The sequence below is a fragment of the Wolffia australiana genome, chromosome 1 (assembly GCF_029677425.1).
Source record: "Wolffia australiana isolate 7733 chromosome 1, ASM2967742v1".
Lineage (NCBI taxonomy): Eukaryota > Viridiplantae > Streptophyta > Magnoliopsida > Alismatales > Araceae > Wolffia > Wolffia australiana.
In genome coordinates this window covers 13,219,681-13,234,233 of record NC_135835.1, presented here as the reverse complement: position 1 = coordinate 13,234,233, position 14,553 = coordinate 13,219,681, and the positions used below count along the sequence as shown (strand labels likewise).

The 14,553-nt window shown below is 46.2% G+C and overlaps 1 protein-coding gene and 1 pseudogene across 1 annotated transcript; both read right to left on the bottom strand.

The window, feature by feature from the left end:
• Positions 1-8,283: 8,283 nt before the first annotated feature.
• LOC144707487 (receptor-like protein kinase FERONIA pseudogene) lies at positions 8,284-11,205 on the bottom strand (annotated as a pseudogene).
• A 37-nt stretch (positions 11,206-11,242) lies between these two features.
• On the bottom strand, positions 11,243-13,804 carry LOC144707519 (Tetratricopeptide repeat (TPR)-like superfamily protein). The gene is made up of 5 exons (XM_078580664.1): positions 13,496-13,804; positions 12,305-12,353; positions 11,944-12,227; positions 11,719-11,865; positions 11,243-11,617 (listed from the first exon to the last, which is right to left on the bottom strand). Exons 1-5 carry the CDS (start codon positions 13,658-13,660, stop codon positions 11,327-11,329), a joined length of 936 nt encoding a protein of 311 aa, XP_078436790.1. The 5' UTR covers positions 13,661-13,804; the 3' UTR covers positions 11,243-11,326.
• Between the last annotated feature and the right edge of the window lie 749 nt (positions 13,805-14,553).

The window sequence follows — 14,553 nt, the reverse complement described above, 5'->3', positions numbered from 1 at the left end:
AGAGGGGAAGAAAAATTAATTTGAGAGAAGAGATGGGCCAACAGGAAGAGGAAAAAAAAGAGAATTGAAAAATAGGAAGACGAGGAGAAGATAGAAGAAAAAAAAGCAGCAGAGGAAAGTTTTGGAAGACCATTGAAGAAGAAAATTTAAGAAAAGATGAGAAGAAGGAAGAAGAAGGGAAGAGAAGTGTAAAAAAAAGAGGCGTGAAGAAGAGGGCAGAAGAGTAGAAGAGGGGAAGAAAAAGAAATCTTAGAGAAGAGAAGAGCAGACAGGAAGACGAGAATAGAGAAGGGAAAAATTAAGAAGGGAAGATAAGATGCAAAATTAAGAAGACAAGAGAAGATGAAATATTAAGAAGACAAGAGAAGATGAAAATTTTAGAAGGGAAGAGAAGAAGAAACATTAAGAAGGAAAAGAAGAGGATGATTTATACATATTTAAAAATTCCCAAATGCATTGAAGAACATTAAATAAATAATCAACACAAAAGTTATATAATGGGTGAAAAGGGTCAAACTAAAAAAATTAAATTTAAATACTAGAATGCAAAGGCTAAATGGATTGAGGAATATAAATAAATTATCGCTACAAATACTTCAATTTCAAATGAAATTCTTGAAATACATGCAATCAGGCTGGAAATTTCAACATTTTAATGAAATGAACCCACGTAATTACAACAAATAATAAGAAGGAGAAGAAGATAAGAATTAGCGGAACAAGAAGAAGATGAGAATTGGCGGAAGAAGAAGAAGATGAGAAATAGTGGAAGAAGAAGAAGAAGTGAATTCCACGGCGAAAAAAGGGAAGAAAGGGAAGAGTGTGAACTGTGAAGAATGGGAAGATCAAGGGGAAGATGGGGAGTGGGAGTGGGGAATAACGGGAAGAAGAACTTACCATCATCCACCGTCCGCCAAGGCCGCCGCCTACCGTCCGCTGTCTGCAAAGGCGCCAAATAGTTCGAATTGAAAAACATGTAAGTATGTTATAGATGTTGCATATCAAATTTTGATATCCAACATCGACAACAGATGTCGTCATCCTATCCCTGAGATGGAGTTGGATGACGACATTGAGACGGATATCGGAAATTCTCTTTCCCATCTACGATAGAGCATCCGTCCTGATACCATCATCCGATATCGGTATCGGGACGGGCGATCACTAGTCTCCGCCGATACCCCTGCTCAACAGAGAGATAGCAGCCTCCACATGGCGACAGACTTGCGGCCTCTCACAACTGGTCCACGTGCGCCCAACCGCATCAATCGTGCCATCCGCCAGCTCCTGCATGCACGCAGCGCGACCCCCGCTGGTGTAATTGTGCATCGGCCAGGCCATGCCTCGACTGCTTGGAACTGTCGGGCTTGCTCTCTAGTGTTGCACTGAGCTGCGTTTCTCATATCACCACGGACGCAAGCAACCGCACTACGCCACTTGTCGTCGTTAGTGCCGCCTGTGCAACTTGTGCGGTGCCGTCAACCAACGCCAAGCCCTCACTACTCACGCCCGTGCTTACGCCGTGCCTGGAGTCCCTGGCCGGCCCCCTCCGTCGTCTTCGCCTCTGCTCCGTTCCCCTCTAGCACTGTACCATTGCCACCTATTGAGCTACCCATGCTTATCCTCGGCACGCCTCTACTGGACCTGCTCGCACCGGTCTTTGCACCTACACAGACGCCTACAACGAATGCTACCACCAACAAGGTACGTCGTTCCCTAGCTCGTCAATTAGATTACGTCTTCTAGTATATTGTCGACTGTGCTCCACCACACTCGGGTTAGTTTAGGTGAGAGATTATATCGACAGAACTACAAGTGGAGTGTTTTCCTAGGTATGGGTCGAGCCCATCCGTTACGTGCGAGCGCCAACAGAATATTCTGTTCGACGATGTAATTTCCATCATTGCTCCGAAGAGGGTTTGAAGGTCACCATCACCGTCACTGATCGTCCACCCCAGAGCTCGGAGCTCGGCGAATCCCCACTAGTCGGTGCCTGCACGTACCTTCATCTAGGTCACGTCATCACGTAGTTACATATCCCATTAGGGAATTACCCGTCGACGATGTCATTGACAACGTTCGACATCATACTGGTATCCGAGCATCATCTTGATACACGATTGGGCGACGTCCCCGACGACATCCGGCATCATTAATATGCAATCCAAGTAGATTGTTTACTATTATCATCTCTACATATCCAAGCATTTTTCATGCAGAAAATAAGCCATTTCCATGTAGATTGACCTTGTCTTACCGATATGAAAAAACATAAATTTCTTAGTGATTTGAAGTCTAAAAGATTAAATATTTCACTAAAAAGGTAAATATATTTTATATTAGTTAAACTATTGAAAATAGACACTTTTAGGGAGTGGTTGAAGCACAAATTTACAGAAGATATTAAGAAAGGAGTCCCACTTTGATCTCCACCTTTCTAGTGTCTCAACAAAAATCAAAGGTTCACATAAATTATTATTGAGTTCATCCTCATTCGATATATCTAGGCATTTTTTTCATCAATAGGATCAGTATTTTGATGCATTTGGCATTCTAAGATACATTATCTTCATTATTTTTCTGAGCTCTAGGACTATAGGACAAACTATCTACCTAGGGTTTAGATGATGTGATTTCTATATTCATAATTAATGCACTAAAGTTTTGATGATGGATCCAAAACAATGACAATAGAGAATACTACATTTTCCTTCAACTGGAGCTCAAATTGAAGCAACTTTGCCTTAGTTTAGAGCAAGCACTTTAAATCATATATGAACTACCACAGGTAAAATTTTTTGCATATTCAATAAAATTATATAGACGGGAAACTATAAATTACTGTTTCGTAAAACTGTAAAATAAGATAAGGACAATGATAACCTAAGAATCTGACATCATCTCAGAAACATCAAGAAAAGAAAAGAGCTTGATTGACCTATTTTTATCTGCATATAGAATGGAATCGTCTATATAGTCAGATTATTCATTTCCTCAAGCTGCTCGATGAACTTAATATCATCAGGCTTAAATATAGTCATTGTGAGCCATTAAGTTCCACAAAAAATGTGTATTGTTCTTCAATCTAGAAAAGCATGTGTTTATTCCTTAGGGAGAAAACATAGTCAAATTAGGAAACTATTTGGAGAGAGAAAGAGAGTAAAAAAAGATGAATTATGATAAATACAACATTTAAAGACAGAAGAGTACCTTTGAATGCTGAACCAGAAATCTTGGACTTTAAAGTTGGTAAAGACCCACCGCGTGTTTCAGTCAGAATGGGGGGTGGTGAAGGGGGAGCATCATTTGGTAGAAAAAACCCCTCGGCCGCAAGCGTATTTTAAATAAGCTTGGAAGAGGAAGAAGGTTCTGAAAGAATTACGAAAAGGGGAAATAGCTCAATTGGTTAGAGTGCTGGTCTGTCAAGCCAGAAGTCGGGGGTTTGAACCCATTTTCCCCACCCAACCCAGGTCAAAGGGGCAAAAGCGGGAGCAGCCCTACCTACTTCAATTAAGCTGGAACCGAAAAAGACCTAGTTCTACACACATGAGACAAACAGAAGGTATGGGACGGTTCCCCACAAATTCTTTATCTGAAGATATCGATAAATGCCGTAGTGGAAAGGGTTGCGTGTCGGCTCAGCTAAGTTGTAGGCCCCACAGATCAAGAGTGATTCCTCTCACCTATCCAGGGAATGCTCGAGGATAGATTCCCTACCCATCTCAACCTAGGGTATGCTGGGATTCGTGAAGAGCAGCACTTTACAATGTTCATGACCAATCGGATCCTAAATTCGATCCAAAATCCAAAGCAAAGGAGGTCCATGGCCAATGATAAAGATGGCGGAGTCAAAGTGTGGAATGTACCAGTTGTGTTCGAAATGGTGGAGGAATTTTCGGGTATTTCCAGCTCAAAAGAATCGACACAACCAGTCTATTATAATTTAACACATTTTTCGCTATTATAACAAGCGTACAATGAAAGGTTCTAATTTATCAGAAAGAGATGGATTGAACAGAGCGTGTGGGCAATTCTTTCAATCCAAGGTCTTCTCACTGCTCTAATGCCCACACCGGATATGGACCAAACTGTCTCACGACGTTCTGAACCCAGCTCATTTACCGCTTTAATGGGCGAACAGCCCAACCCTTGGAACATACTACAGCCCCAGGTGGCAAAGAGCCGACATCGAGGTGCCAAACCTTCCCGTCGATGTGAACTCTTTGGAAAGATCAGCCTGTTATCCCTAGGGTAACTTTTAATTTCCTTTTTGATATTTGTATTAGTAAAAAGCAGTGGTGAGGTTAAAGAATATGAAATATAAGATTATTATGGTATATTCATGCAGTATAAATAGATGATACTTAAATTAGCGTTCTTTATATTTTAATCACTATAAGGAAGGTACCTTGGTGCATGTGCCATAGCTAGGGTTGGACATTTAGGACCGAGCACAGGTTTGACCGGAACTGGTTTAGATCGAAGGGACGAGTTGGACCGGAACAGGAAGTAAATTATTAAATATTTATTTAATATTCTTTGTAAAATTATAAAAAAAAAACATCAAATCCAACTCAACGGAGAGGCTTCTATTGACCATCTGTGGGCACCCACTTGAAGTAGAGAATATTTAACAGTATTATAAGTATAATTTTTCTACTTTGACTTTGACATTGACTAGTCAACTTGACCACACCAGGAACAGTCTAAAACCAGGAGCAAAAAAGAACCATTGACTAGTCAAGTCGTACCAAAACCAAACCGAAGTTTAAGTAAGGTTTAGTTATTTGCTAAAAACCAAGACCGGACCCGGGACCCTCAAACCCTAGCCACAGCTGTTGAAAGTGTGAGAAAGCCTATCACAGCTGTGGAAAGTGAGGAAGACTGCGGTGCAGGTTCTCAGCTAGTTGATGGGGATGTTTTTTGACGGTGGGTGGATAGCGACTGCCTTGTTACACCACCAGTCAGCGGTGAGGTGTGAATAATGAGCAGATGTTGATGCGCAGGTGAGCAGAAGGTCGACGGTCTGGCGTGCATCGCCGTGCAGATGGCCGACGCATGGGTGAACAACTAGGTTAGTGACGTGGGATGCAGAGCTGTGTTTTTGTACAGGCTGGTGTGAAAGTGTCAATGAAGGTAAGATGGAAGCAGAAAAATCGGGATGATGGCAATATGAGCTATTATCTAAGTTAATATCGACTGCCAGATAGGGGAGTTTCAGAAACCTCAATTTAAGCCCGTCGCAAGGCATGATGCTAGACTACTTTGAATATATTTTAGAGCTGTGTTCTCCACTGCACTTCTTGAACAAAAAACGGACCTTGATTTGTAATTATTTCACTCGGGAAACCTCTGATGTTGACAGAACGAAAAAGCAGTTGCAAAGCAGTAAATGAGACTTGGTTTTAAAAAGCGTAAAGTTTATTAATTGAGATTCGGGAGAAAATAATTAAGAAAATGGCACTTGCCTTGCCAATCAGGTCAGTGTCTTTCACCACATAAATGGACGTCTATCATGTTTGTGACTCGATGAGGGTTGACTATTTCCTTTACGGCGAGAACTTCTCACAAAGCTTCCAGTTAATTGTGACGGCAGTATTGCTGTTCGGGTTTGTAATCGATGCTGGAAAATTTTGAACACGATGAATCAAATTGATTCTCGTAGCAAAGCCTTTTGAACCTCAAGCATTTGAGCAACTGCAGGTCTGGGACCATGGAAGAGAGGCACACAACAATGGTCCATGTATTTATAATACTTTTCGAGCATAGGATGCTTGACCCTTATAAAGTTCATCGGGGTATATGCGCCATTAGAGAAGATTCTTTCATGAGATCTCTCGTTCTGCCATAAATTCAGTCTTGCTAATAAATAATTTGAGATAACATTATGACAAGTGACCATCATCGGTTTAAGTTGCTGGTGAATTTACTTTCACCTGTTTATAGGTGCTTCGATACCATCGATGTGCTTCTTTTATTATCCCTATTCAATATTCGCTCATGTTTTAAGTGCTGAAATATTATCCACCGCTACTACTGTTTATAAAAAATTATACCAATTTTGAGGTTCCCATTTAGAGTAATGCGGTTTTTTAAGAGGTACAAATGTTCAGATCACTTGATGAAACCTACAATAATGAAATTAACCAAGTATTCTTTTGTCGAAAATAATAAAGGCAAAAAGGCAAAATACGACGACTAGTATTCTTTATAAAATATTTACACCAGTGCTGAGGCTGAAGCTGACCTACAAAAGACATTCAAAAGCATTCAACCAATATTCTGTAAATAACAAATAACATTAAAAGGTTATATGCTCCGAGTCGAAATTTTGAAATACAAAAAGCTATATAATTCAATTTGATTCATAAATACATATAGTAACATGATAAATCATGACTCAGATTATTGAAATATTTAGATGATGGAAGTTTTTACAAAGTCCAAAAGAGTATAAATAGAAATATTATTTGAGATATTAAGAGCCTAAAGAAGATAAATGTAGAATGGAATCCAATTAACAAAAAAGATAAGAAAAGTAGAAGTACTTGCAGCTTGCCACTTATGCCACCAAACGTGATATGTTCCTTCATCTTCATCACAATGCCTTCAGAGATAGTCAATTGCCTTCATCTTTTATAGTTCTCGCCTGGGGTTTAAAGGGGGATGGGGGTTTCCTGTTAACCCTATCTCTTGCGATGGGCACAGGGGGTGAAGGGGTAAAAGTGGGGTTTTGATCGGGGTTCAGGAGGGGTTTTCTATCATACAGCGAGGTGGTGTTGGGGGAGAAAGTCTAGGGACAATTTTTTTTTTCCCAAACTTATTTCACTAAGTTCAATTCTCCAAACTTTCAGGACCTGATATGGATAAAAATGGGAAAATTCCCAACCCGTATCCTTTTGTAATTCTGCAAAACTAATGTCAACAACAAGTAGCTACTGGCAGGATGGGAGATTACCACCACACGGAAATCTGCGAGACCCGGCATTTTCATTGAGAAAATTGAGGATTTTTCGAGTTTTTATTATCGTACCCTTTGGCACATCTATGAGTCGTTTCTATAACACCATAAGTTAGTTGATCATAAATGCCCTTGGGAACGTATAAGATAAAGGAATCGATTATCAAAAAGATATGATAGCATGAATTTGTGCCTCGTAAATCATGCTCTTAGTAACATATTTTATTCTGCGACATTCGGTAATCATATGTAATCTGTGTCAATAAAAAAATTAGGGAATTTCATTCATTTGTATTTTAGAACGAAAATATGTATTTTATTAATTTGATTCACCAATATGTCTTTTAGAACGAAAATATGTATTTTATTTATTAACATAGATCCTTCTATTTTAATTCACCAATATGTGCTTAGATTTTACAGAATGAATTTTGAGGAAATATTGATTTGAATTTTCTCATTTTCCTGGGGAAATAAAATGAAGTGGCTGGATTTTCGTATGTTCCGAATAGCATTGATTTTTGTGCTTCCCTGGAAAAATAAAATGAAGTGGATTTTTTACGGGATCTAGCTATATGAGATATTATTCCTTTTTTCTGACCTGAAAGCCTGTCTTCCAGAAACTATTGTGATTCTCACATATATTTTCTCTCCATTTTTAGTCATGATGATATCACCAATTTAAAAAGAAAAAATATCCCATCTCCTACCTCTTCTCTCGATGAAGAACGTGGTATCGATGTTGACATGCGGTGTCGACGTGCACATTTATTTTTTGAAATGACAGAGACAAATTTGGGGCTTTTTTATTCATATATTCCCCTCAATATATAAAAAACCTACTCTCATGTATCGAAACCAGATGGAGGTTATATGCGCCTTTTCATGTAGAGCATCACTCTAAAATATTCTAGAGGTAAATATCACAAAAGTAGTTCGTGATATGGAACAGGAATACCCGTCTTAAAAACCGAATCCAGCATTTATATAGCTTTTTGCTGGTATATTATTCTATAACTATGCCATTTATTCACTAATGATCAAATTTGTCCAGATGTGCTTCTGATACATGGAAAAAGCAAACCCAAAAATATATTTTGATGGGAGAGAAATAAGATGAAATAAACATGATAGTCATTTTTTATGAGTAGAAATTCTATTAAGCTGAGTCTTTCAAATGTGCTTCGATTTCAACAGCACCAGCCTAGTAATACGTGTGCGATGGCTCTGGACAGTGCAAGATCTGTTTTCTGATAAATGCCTATCTTTCCACAAATGAGTCGATTAGAATCCAGGCGGCACCAGAAGAACCATCAACGAAATAAAGGAAATATTGGTAACAATCACCAATTAACGCAAGGAACATGTATCGAACCAATTTAGATAATCAAGAACCGCCAAGGAGGCCACACTTGGGATGAAGTAAGAACCGGAAAAAATGCGAGAATAATCGTCGATTCCGACGGCATCAGCGCCCGTCAGGCTCTACGATCTGCGAGAAGACGGAGCTGGGCGCCAGCCCGCTGGAGCTGAAAGTGCCGGAAGAGACCGCCACGCTGCTCCCAGACTCGGCGGACAAGTCCACCAAGTCCCTCTTCTCCGGAACGTCGCTGAGGCTTTCGCTCTCCCCGCCATCAGCCTTCTCCTGCAACTTGAGCGCGAACTCCAGGTTCCAGAGAACGTCCCCCACGGAGGGCCGATCGACGCCGCGGTCAACGAGGCAGCTCTCCGCCGTCTCCGCGAACTTCTTGTAGCTCTGCGGCGCCATCTTACCTCTCAAGAACGGGTCGACGATCTCTTCCAGCACGCCCTTCTTCTGGCACCGCACCGCCCAGTCCGCCAGGCTCACCTGCTCTCTCGGCAGCCGCGGGTCCAGCACCGGCCGCGCGCACAGCACCTCGAACAGCACCACCCCAAACGAGTACACGTCCGACTTGTCCGTCAGCTGCTGCCGCCGGAAGTACTCCGGGTCGAGATACCCGAAGCTGCCCTTCACCACCGTGCTAACGTGGGTCTGGTCCAGCGCCGGGCCGGTCTTGGACAGCCCAAAGTCGGAGACTTTGGCCACCCACTTGTCGTCCAGCAGGATGTTGGTGGTCTTCACGTCGCGGTGGATTATCGTGTGCTTGGCGCCGGTGTGGAGGTAGTGCAGCCCGCGGGCCGCGCCGATGCAAATCTCCAGCCGCTTCTTCCACGACAGAGGCGGGTTCTGGGTGTTGTACAGGTGCTCCCTCAGCGTGCCCCGGGCCATGTAGTCGTACACCAGGATCATCTCCCCGCGCTCGTCGCAGTAGCCGATGAGGGAGACGAGGTGGAGGTGGCGGAGCTTGGAGAGCAGCTCGATCTCGGTCTGGAACTCGCGCAGGCCCTGCTCCGCCGTCGGATTGGAGCGCTTGACGGCTACCTCGGTGGCGCCGCCGTCGATCCGGCCCTTGTAGACCTTCCCGAACCCGCCGACCCCGAGGATGAGCCCCTCGTCGAACCCGTCCGTGGCGGCCTCGATCTCCGCCAGCGAGAAGTGGCGGCAGAGCCCGGTCGGCAAGGTCGAGGAAGAGGTCGTCGACCGGCTCGACTTCCCCGAGGCCAACGAGAAGTTGATGTTCTTGATGTAGGACGGAAGAGGCAGCCACCGCGACGACCCTTTTCCCTTGCTGCTCTCCTCCTGCGAAGGCGCGAGCTTGCTCGGCCTCCGGCTCCGGCACAGCACCGCCACCGCGCAGACGATGAGCAGAGCCGCGACGCCGCCCGCCACGCCGCCGGCGACCGGCGCGACGCTCTTCTTCGAGCCCGGAGAGAGACCCCCCGCGCCGGGCCGGTCGCCGTCGGGCTGGACCCTGGGGACCAGATTCGGCCCGGCGAGGCTCCCCTCGGCGGAGCTCAGCTTGAAGATCTCCAGCCCGTTGAGGATGGCGTCGTAGAACTGCGGGTCGGAGGCCTGGTAGGGATGGAGCTGGAGGCGGAGCTCGTGGAGTTCCGTTCCGTCGGGGACGAACAAGACGGAGTCGTAGTACACCGCGCTGCCGAGGCCGCCGCTGCGGCCGATGACGTCGAACGCCTCCACGGAGGTCCGCCCTTCGAGGAAGACGGAGAAGACTCTCTGGTTCTCTCTCGTGATCGCGGACTGGATCTCGCAGAAGTGAAGCCGGACGAGGTAGAAGAAGCCCGGGTCAACGGGGAGCGCCCACGAGAGGTTGTAGTTGAGGTTGACCTCGGCGACCCCGCCCATGATCCTGGCGGTGCCGTAGACCGCCTCCGGCGCGGAGAAGTTGCTCGCCCGGGTGTATCTGATCGTGACGTTGGGGTCCTTGGGGACGGCGACCCCGTCCTGGTTGGCGACCACGTAGGCCGCGTCGGCGTCCCAAGCCCGGAAGAGCCGCGCGTCGGCGGCGGGGGAGACGCGGCCGCCGCCGGCGTTGAGGCGGAGCATGGTCTGGAAGGTGGTGGCCGGGCCGACCTGGAACGTGGAGGGGAGGCCCAAGATGGGGAGGCTCTGCGAGCCGCCGATGACGTCCGGGACGGAGAGGACCTCGACGCCGTTGACGAAGGCGTAGGCGGTGGGGGAGGCGGAGGAGGGGGAGAAGGTGAGGTTGAGGGAGGCGGTGGTGACGTTGAGGGAGTACTCGAAGAAGAGGGAGTCGAGGTTCCTGGCGAGGGCGGCCTGGGAAGCGCTGAAGTTGCTAAGGAGGGTGAGGTTGCCGGGGGAGACGGCGACGGAGAAGAGGGAGTCGGCGGCGGCGCGGGCGCCGTAGGCGGCGGGGTAGAAGTGGAGGCGGAGGAATTTCCGGCCGGGGGAGACGGCGAAGGAGAAGGTGAAGGCGGAGGGGAAGACGCGCGCGGTCAAGTACGGGATTGCCTGAACGGAGGAGGACTGCGAGGCGGCGGCGACGGCGGCGGCGTTCGAGCCGGCCGGGAAGAACTCCGACCCGACGTCGCCCGTCCAGGTCCGGCCGTCCAGGTCCGCGCTCCGGCCCGCGGCGCCGCAGTTCAGGAGGTAGTCCTGGGCCGCGGCCGGGGCGCAGAGCACGAGCACAACGGCGAGAATCGCGGCCGCCATGGCCTTCTCCATGCGAGACGTGACGAACGAACCAACCAACCAAGAAACCATCTTTACAAATAGATCGATGCTCGATAGATAGATAGATCGAGAGAGAGAGAGAGAGAGACGATAAACGTTGACTGGAGCCGCCCCCCGTTGGCTCAAACTTGTGGACGGAGAATCTATTCCTCTTGCGTCTCTCTCACGCTTTCTTTCATGATACAGCCTGGCTCGAGAGAGATGGATTATCGAAGAATGAGGATTATTGTTTTGGGCTTTCGTCTTACAGAAAAAGGCCGAGAGAGCGGTGGAGATGTGGAAGAGTGGGGTTAGCGTTTGTCGTCGGGCTTGGGCTTGACGGGGACCCCCTGGAACATGCGGACGCGGTCGCGGAGGGCGTCGCGGCGGGGGCGGGCGAGCTTGTTGTTGGGGTCGAGAAGAAGCGCCTCTTCGAAGGCCTTGAGCGCCGAGTCGTAGTCCTTGTTCTTCTCGTAGGCGTCCCCCAGATTGTTCCACGCCGTCACGTAGCCCGGCTGGAACTTGACCGCCTTCTCCAACTGCGTTATTCCCTTGTCTATCTTGCTGTCCCGCACGTAGCTGACCCCCAGCGCGTTGTACACCTGCCCGATTAGCGTCAAAGTTTCGGATTTTTACTCCAAAGAAGAGATACCCAGATAGGAAAATGGATCAGATTAAAGAAATCTAGTGGGAAAATGGAGACCTGGGCGAGGTCCTGGTCGTCTCCGTCCCACTTGTCGATGGCCTGTTGCAGATATTTAATGGCCGCCGGGTAGAATTTCCGCCGCAGCATCACCGCTCCCAGCTCGAAGTACTCCGTCGCGGACGCATCGCCGCTCCTGACTTGCTCCTGCGAGCATCATCAACTCGCCGAATTTCGAGGATTTTCTTCTTTTTCAAGAGGAAAAAAGGATAACAAGTAGCGTACTTGGAGCTCCTTGGCAGAGAGGTCGAGCTCTCTGCGGACGAGGACTTGGCGAATGACGAAGAATGAACCAACGCCGAGCAAGCCGAGAAGAATGAGGAGGTAGGAAAGCTGAATTCCCAGTTCGAAGAGCTCCCCGACTTCATAAACCAACTCCGCTCTCGAGTGCTCGCTCGCTTGAGCTTCTTGAGCGAAGCCCAGCGTTGGGATGATGCCGCAAGATAGTGCAGATAGCTGCGCTAATGACTTGTTCTTGTTGAGATTGAAGAATTTCTGAAGAAGAGCAGCTGCAGGACAAGGGTTAAACAAGGAGAGAGTGCAACAGGGGGATGATGAGAAGACGAGGGCGGCCAAGTGAGAGTACCCTCTTTTGATTTGTAGATTTTCTTCACCTCCAGATCACCTTCCGGCATCTGTCTTCCTCCAATAGAGATGTATATTTAGTCACGGAGAAAAAAGTTCTCTAACTCTATAAAAAGCATAAATCGGAGATTATATGACTTTGCAGGGCTAAAAGTCATCGAGGGCAAAATTTGTGACTGTCGAAAGAAAGTTATTACAATATGTAATCGACCATTCTCCTTTCCCTGGTTTCTTTTTTCTTCAAAAAATCAATACCAGGGAAATTGATGCAGCCTTAAGACTGTTTCCATTTCTCTCTCTACCTCTCCCGTTGTCCTCTCTCTTCTCTCTCTCCACCATAATTCTTCACAATTATACTATGGACACTCTAATCTTAGGTTGTGTATAAAAAGTTCTTACGAAGACTTTCTTTTTCAACCGAAGAAAATCTTCTTGAATTTTGGAACGGAATATTACAGTCTACACTGTTCACAACCAGCTCTGATTAACCGTGTAACATTTTGGTCAATCTTGACGCTTCTGCCATGGAGGACTAGAGTCTTCATTTTGATACATTTCATCAAGGGATCATGGCCGGGGAATCAATAAACAATAAGAGACTAGGAGGGGAGAAAAAAGGATCTGAAATCGTATCCCACAGCTCTGAATCGTACTGAGGGGTTAAGTCGTTCTTCACTCTACACAATCTGGGGTGGAATTTTAACGAAATCTACGCCAAACATCGTCCTTAGTTTTGCAAAATATAATTCTTCAATACATTGGAAATCAAGTAGAATAAAGACGAAGTATGAAGTTCACATTTCCATTCTTTCGTGGAATAAAAATAAAATTATGCAGTACCAGGAGCAAGAGCTCCATCGTGTTTCATTGGAGGGGCGAAGAAAGTAGAAAAAAAGCACCCTAACGAGCAGAGAACAAGATTTGAGGCCATTAATTAACATAATCAAGATTCCGAATCCTCAGAATCTAATTTGATGAATTACGACAACTTAAGAATAATGATTGCGCCAGAACAAGTAATTTCTGGCAGCTCAATTTCGCGTAATCACCGCAAGAACCGAATAAAAAGATAACATCCACATTTCAAACAGAATGCTACGCTCATTGAAGGAAATGTAATGGAAAATGGAAACATTAGACAAAGCCCGTCAGCTGAACAGAGACCAAAATGACAAACTAGATTGAGACTTACATAAGGCTGGCTTTTAAGAATCGCTCGACAAATCTTCCTTGCGGGAAACCGAGTCGAAACGATGCCCGTCTTCACGTTCACCGAAAGGAAGAGGGGGTTTCCCTTGAACTGAGCCGGAGATGCACATAGCGTCGAAACCCTGTTCGAAACGGCATGCGAGAACATCTCGCACAAGAAATTCTCTACCCAGAAGAGAACAACAAGACGATTCTCTGTGATTTGGTGCGCTCACTCGATTGTAGATGAACTCCCGACGGAGATTTGCGTCTTGCCGGTGACAATCTACAGGAGAGGCGGAGGGGGATGGGTTTATCCTATCAGTCTCAGTTGGAAAATAACTCCGAAGATTACTTGTCGGATTCCCAGAAAATATCGGAACGGTTCCGACCCGGACAGGGATCCGATTTATCTCTTGGAAAATTGGCCTAACAGAACATATATTTATATTTTACTGCATGGTTTTATTGGCACTATATGACGTATCTTGCAGGATGAAGGCAGGACCTCTCTCTCTCTCTCTCTCTCTCTCTCTCTCTCTCTCTCTCTCTCTCTCTCTCTCTCTCTCTCTCTCCCTCTCTCTCTCTCTCTCTCTCTCTCTCTCTCTCTCTCTCTCTCTCTCTCTCTCTCTCTCTCTCTCTCGCTCTCTCTCTCTCTCTCTCTCTCTCTCTCTCTCTCTCTCTCTCTCTCTCTCTCTCTCTCTCTCTCTCTCTCTCTCTCTCTCTCTCTCTCTCTCTCTCTCTCTCTCTCTCTCTCTCTCTCTCTCTCTCTCTCTGTCTCTCTCTCTCTTTCTCTCTCTCTCTCTCTCTCTCTCTCTCTCTCTCTCTCTCTCTCTCTCTCTCTCTCTCTCTCTCTCTCTCTCTCTCTCTCTCTCTCTCTCTCTCTCTCTCTCTCTCTCTCTCTCTCTCTCTCTCTCCCTCTCTCTCTCTCTCTCTCTCTCCCTCTCTCTCTCTCTCTCTCTCTCTCTCTCTCTCTCTCTCTCTCTCTCTCTCTCTCTCTCTCTCTCTCTCTCTCTCTCTCTCTCTCTCTCTCTCTCTCTCTCTCTCTCTCTCTCTCCTCTC

Coding starts and splice junctions, on each gene's coding strand:
- LOC144707519 (XM_078580664.1), bottom strand. CDS start 13,660: ATGTTCTCGCATGCCGTTTCGAACAGGGTTTCGACGCTATGTGCATCT. Junction 12,354..13,495: donor TTCTTAAAAGCCAGCCTTAT/GTAAGTCTCAAT, acceptor GGAGGAAGACAG/ATGCCGGAAGGTGATCTGGA. Junction 11,618..11,718: donor ACGACCAGGACCTCGCCCAG/GTCTCCATTTTC, acceptor CTAATCGGGCAG/GTGTACAACGCGCTGGGGGT.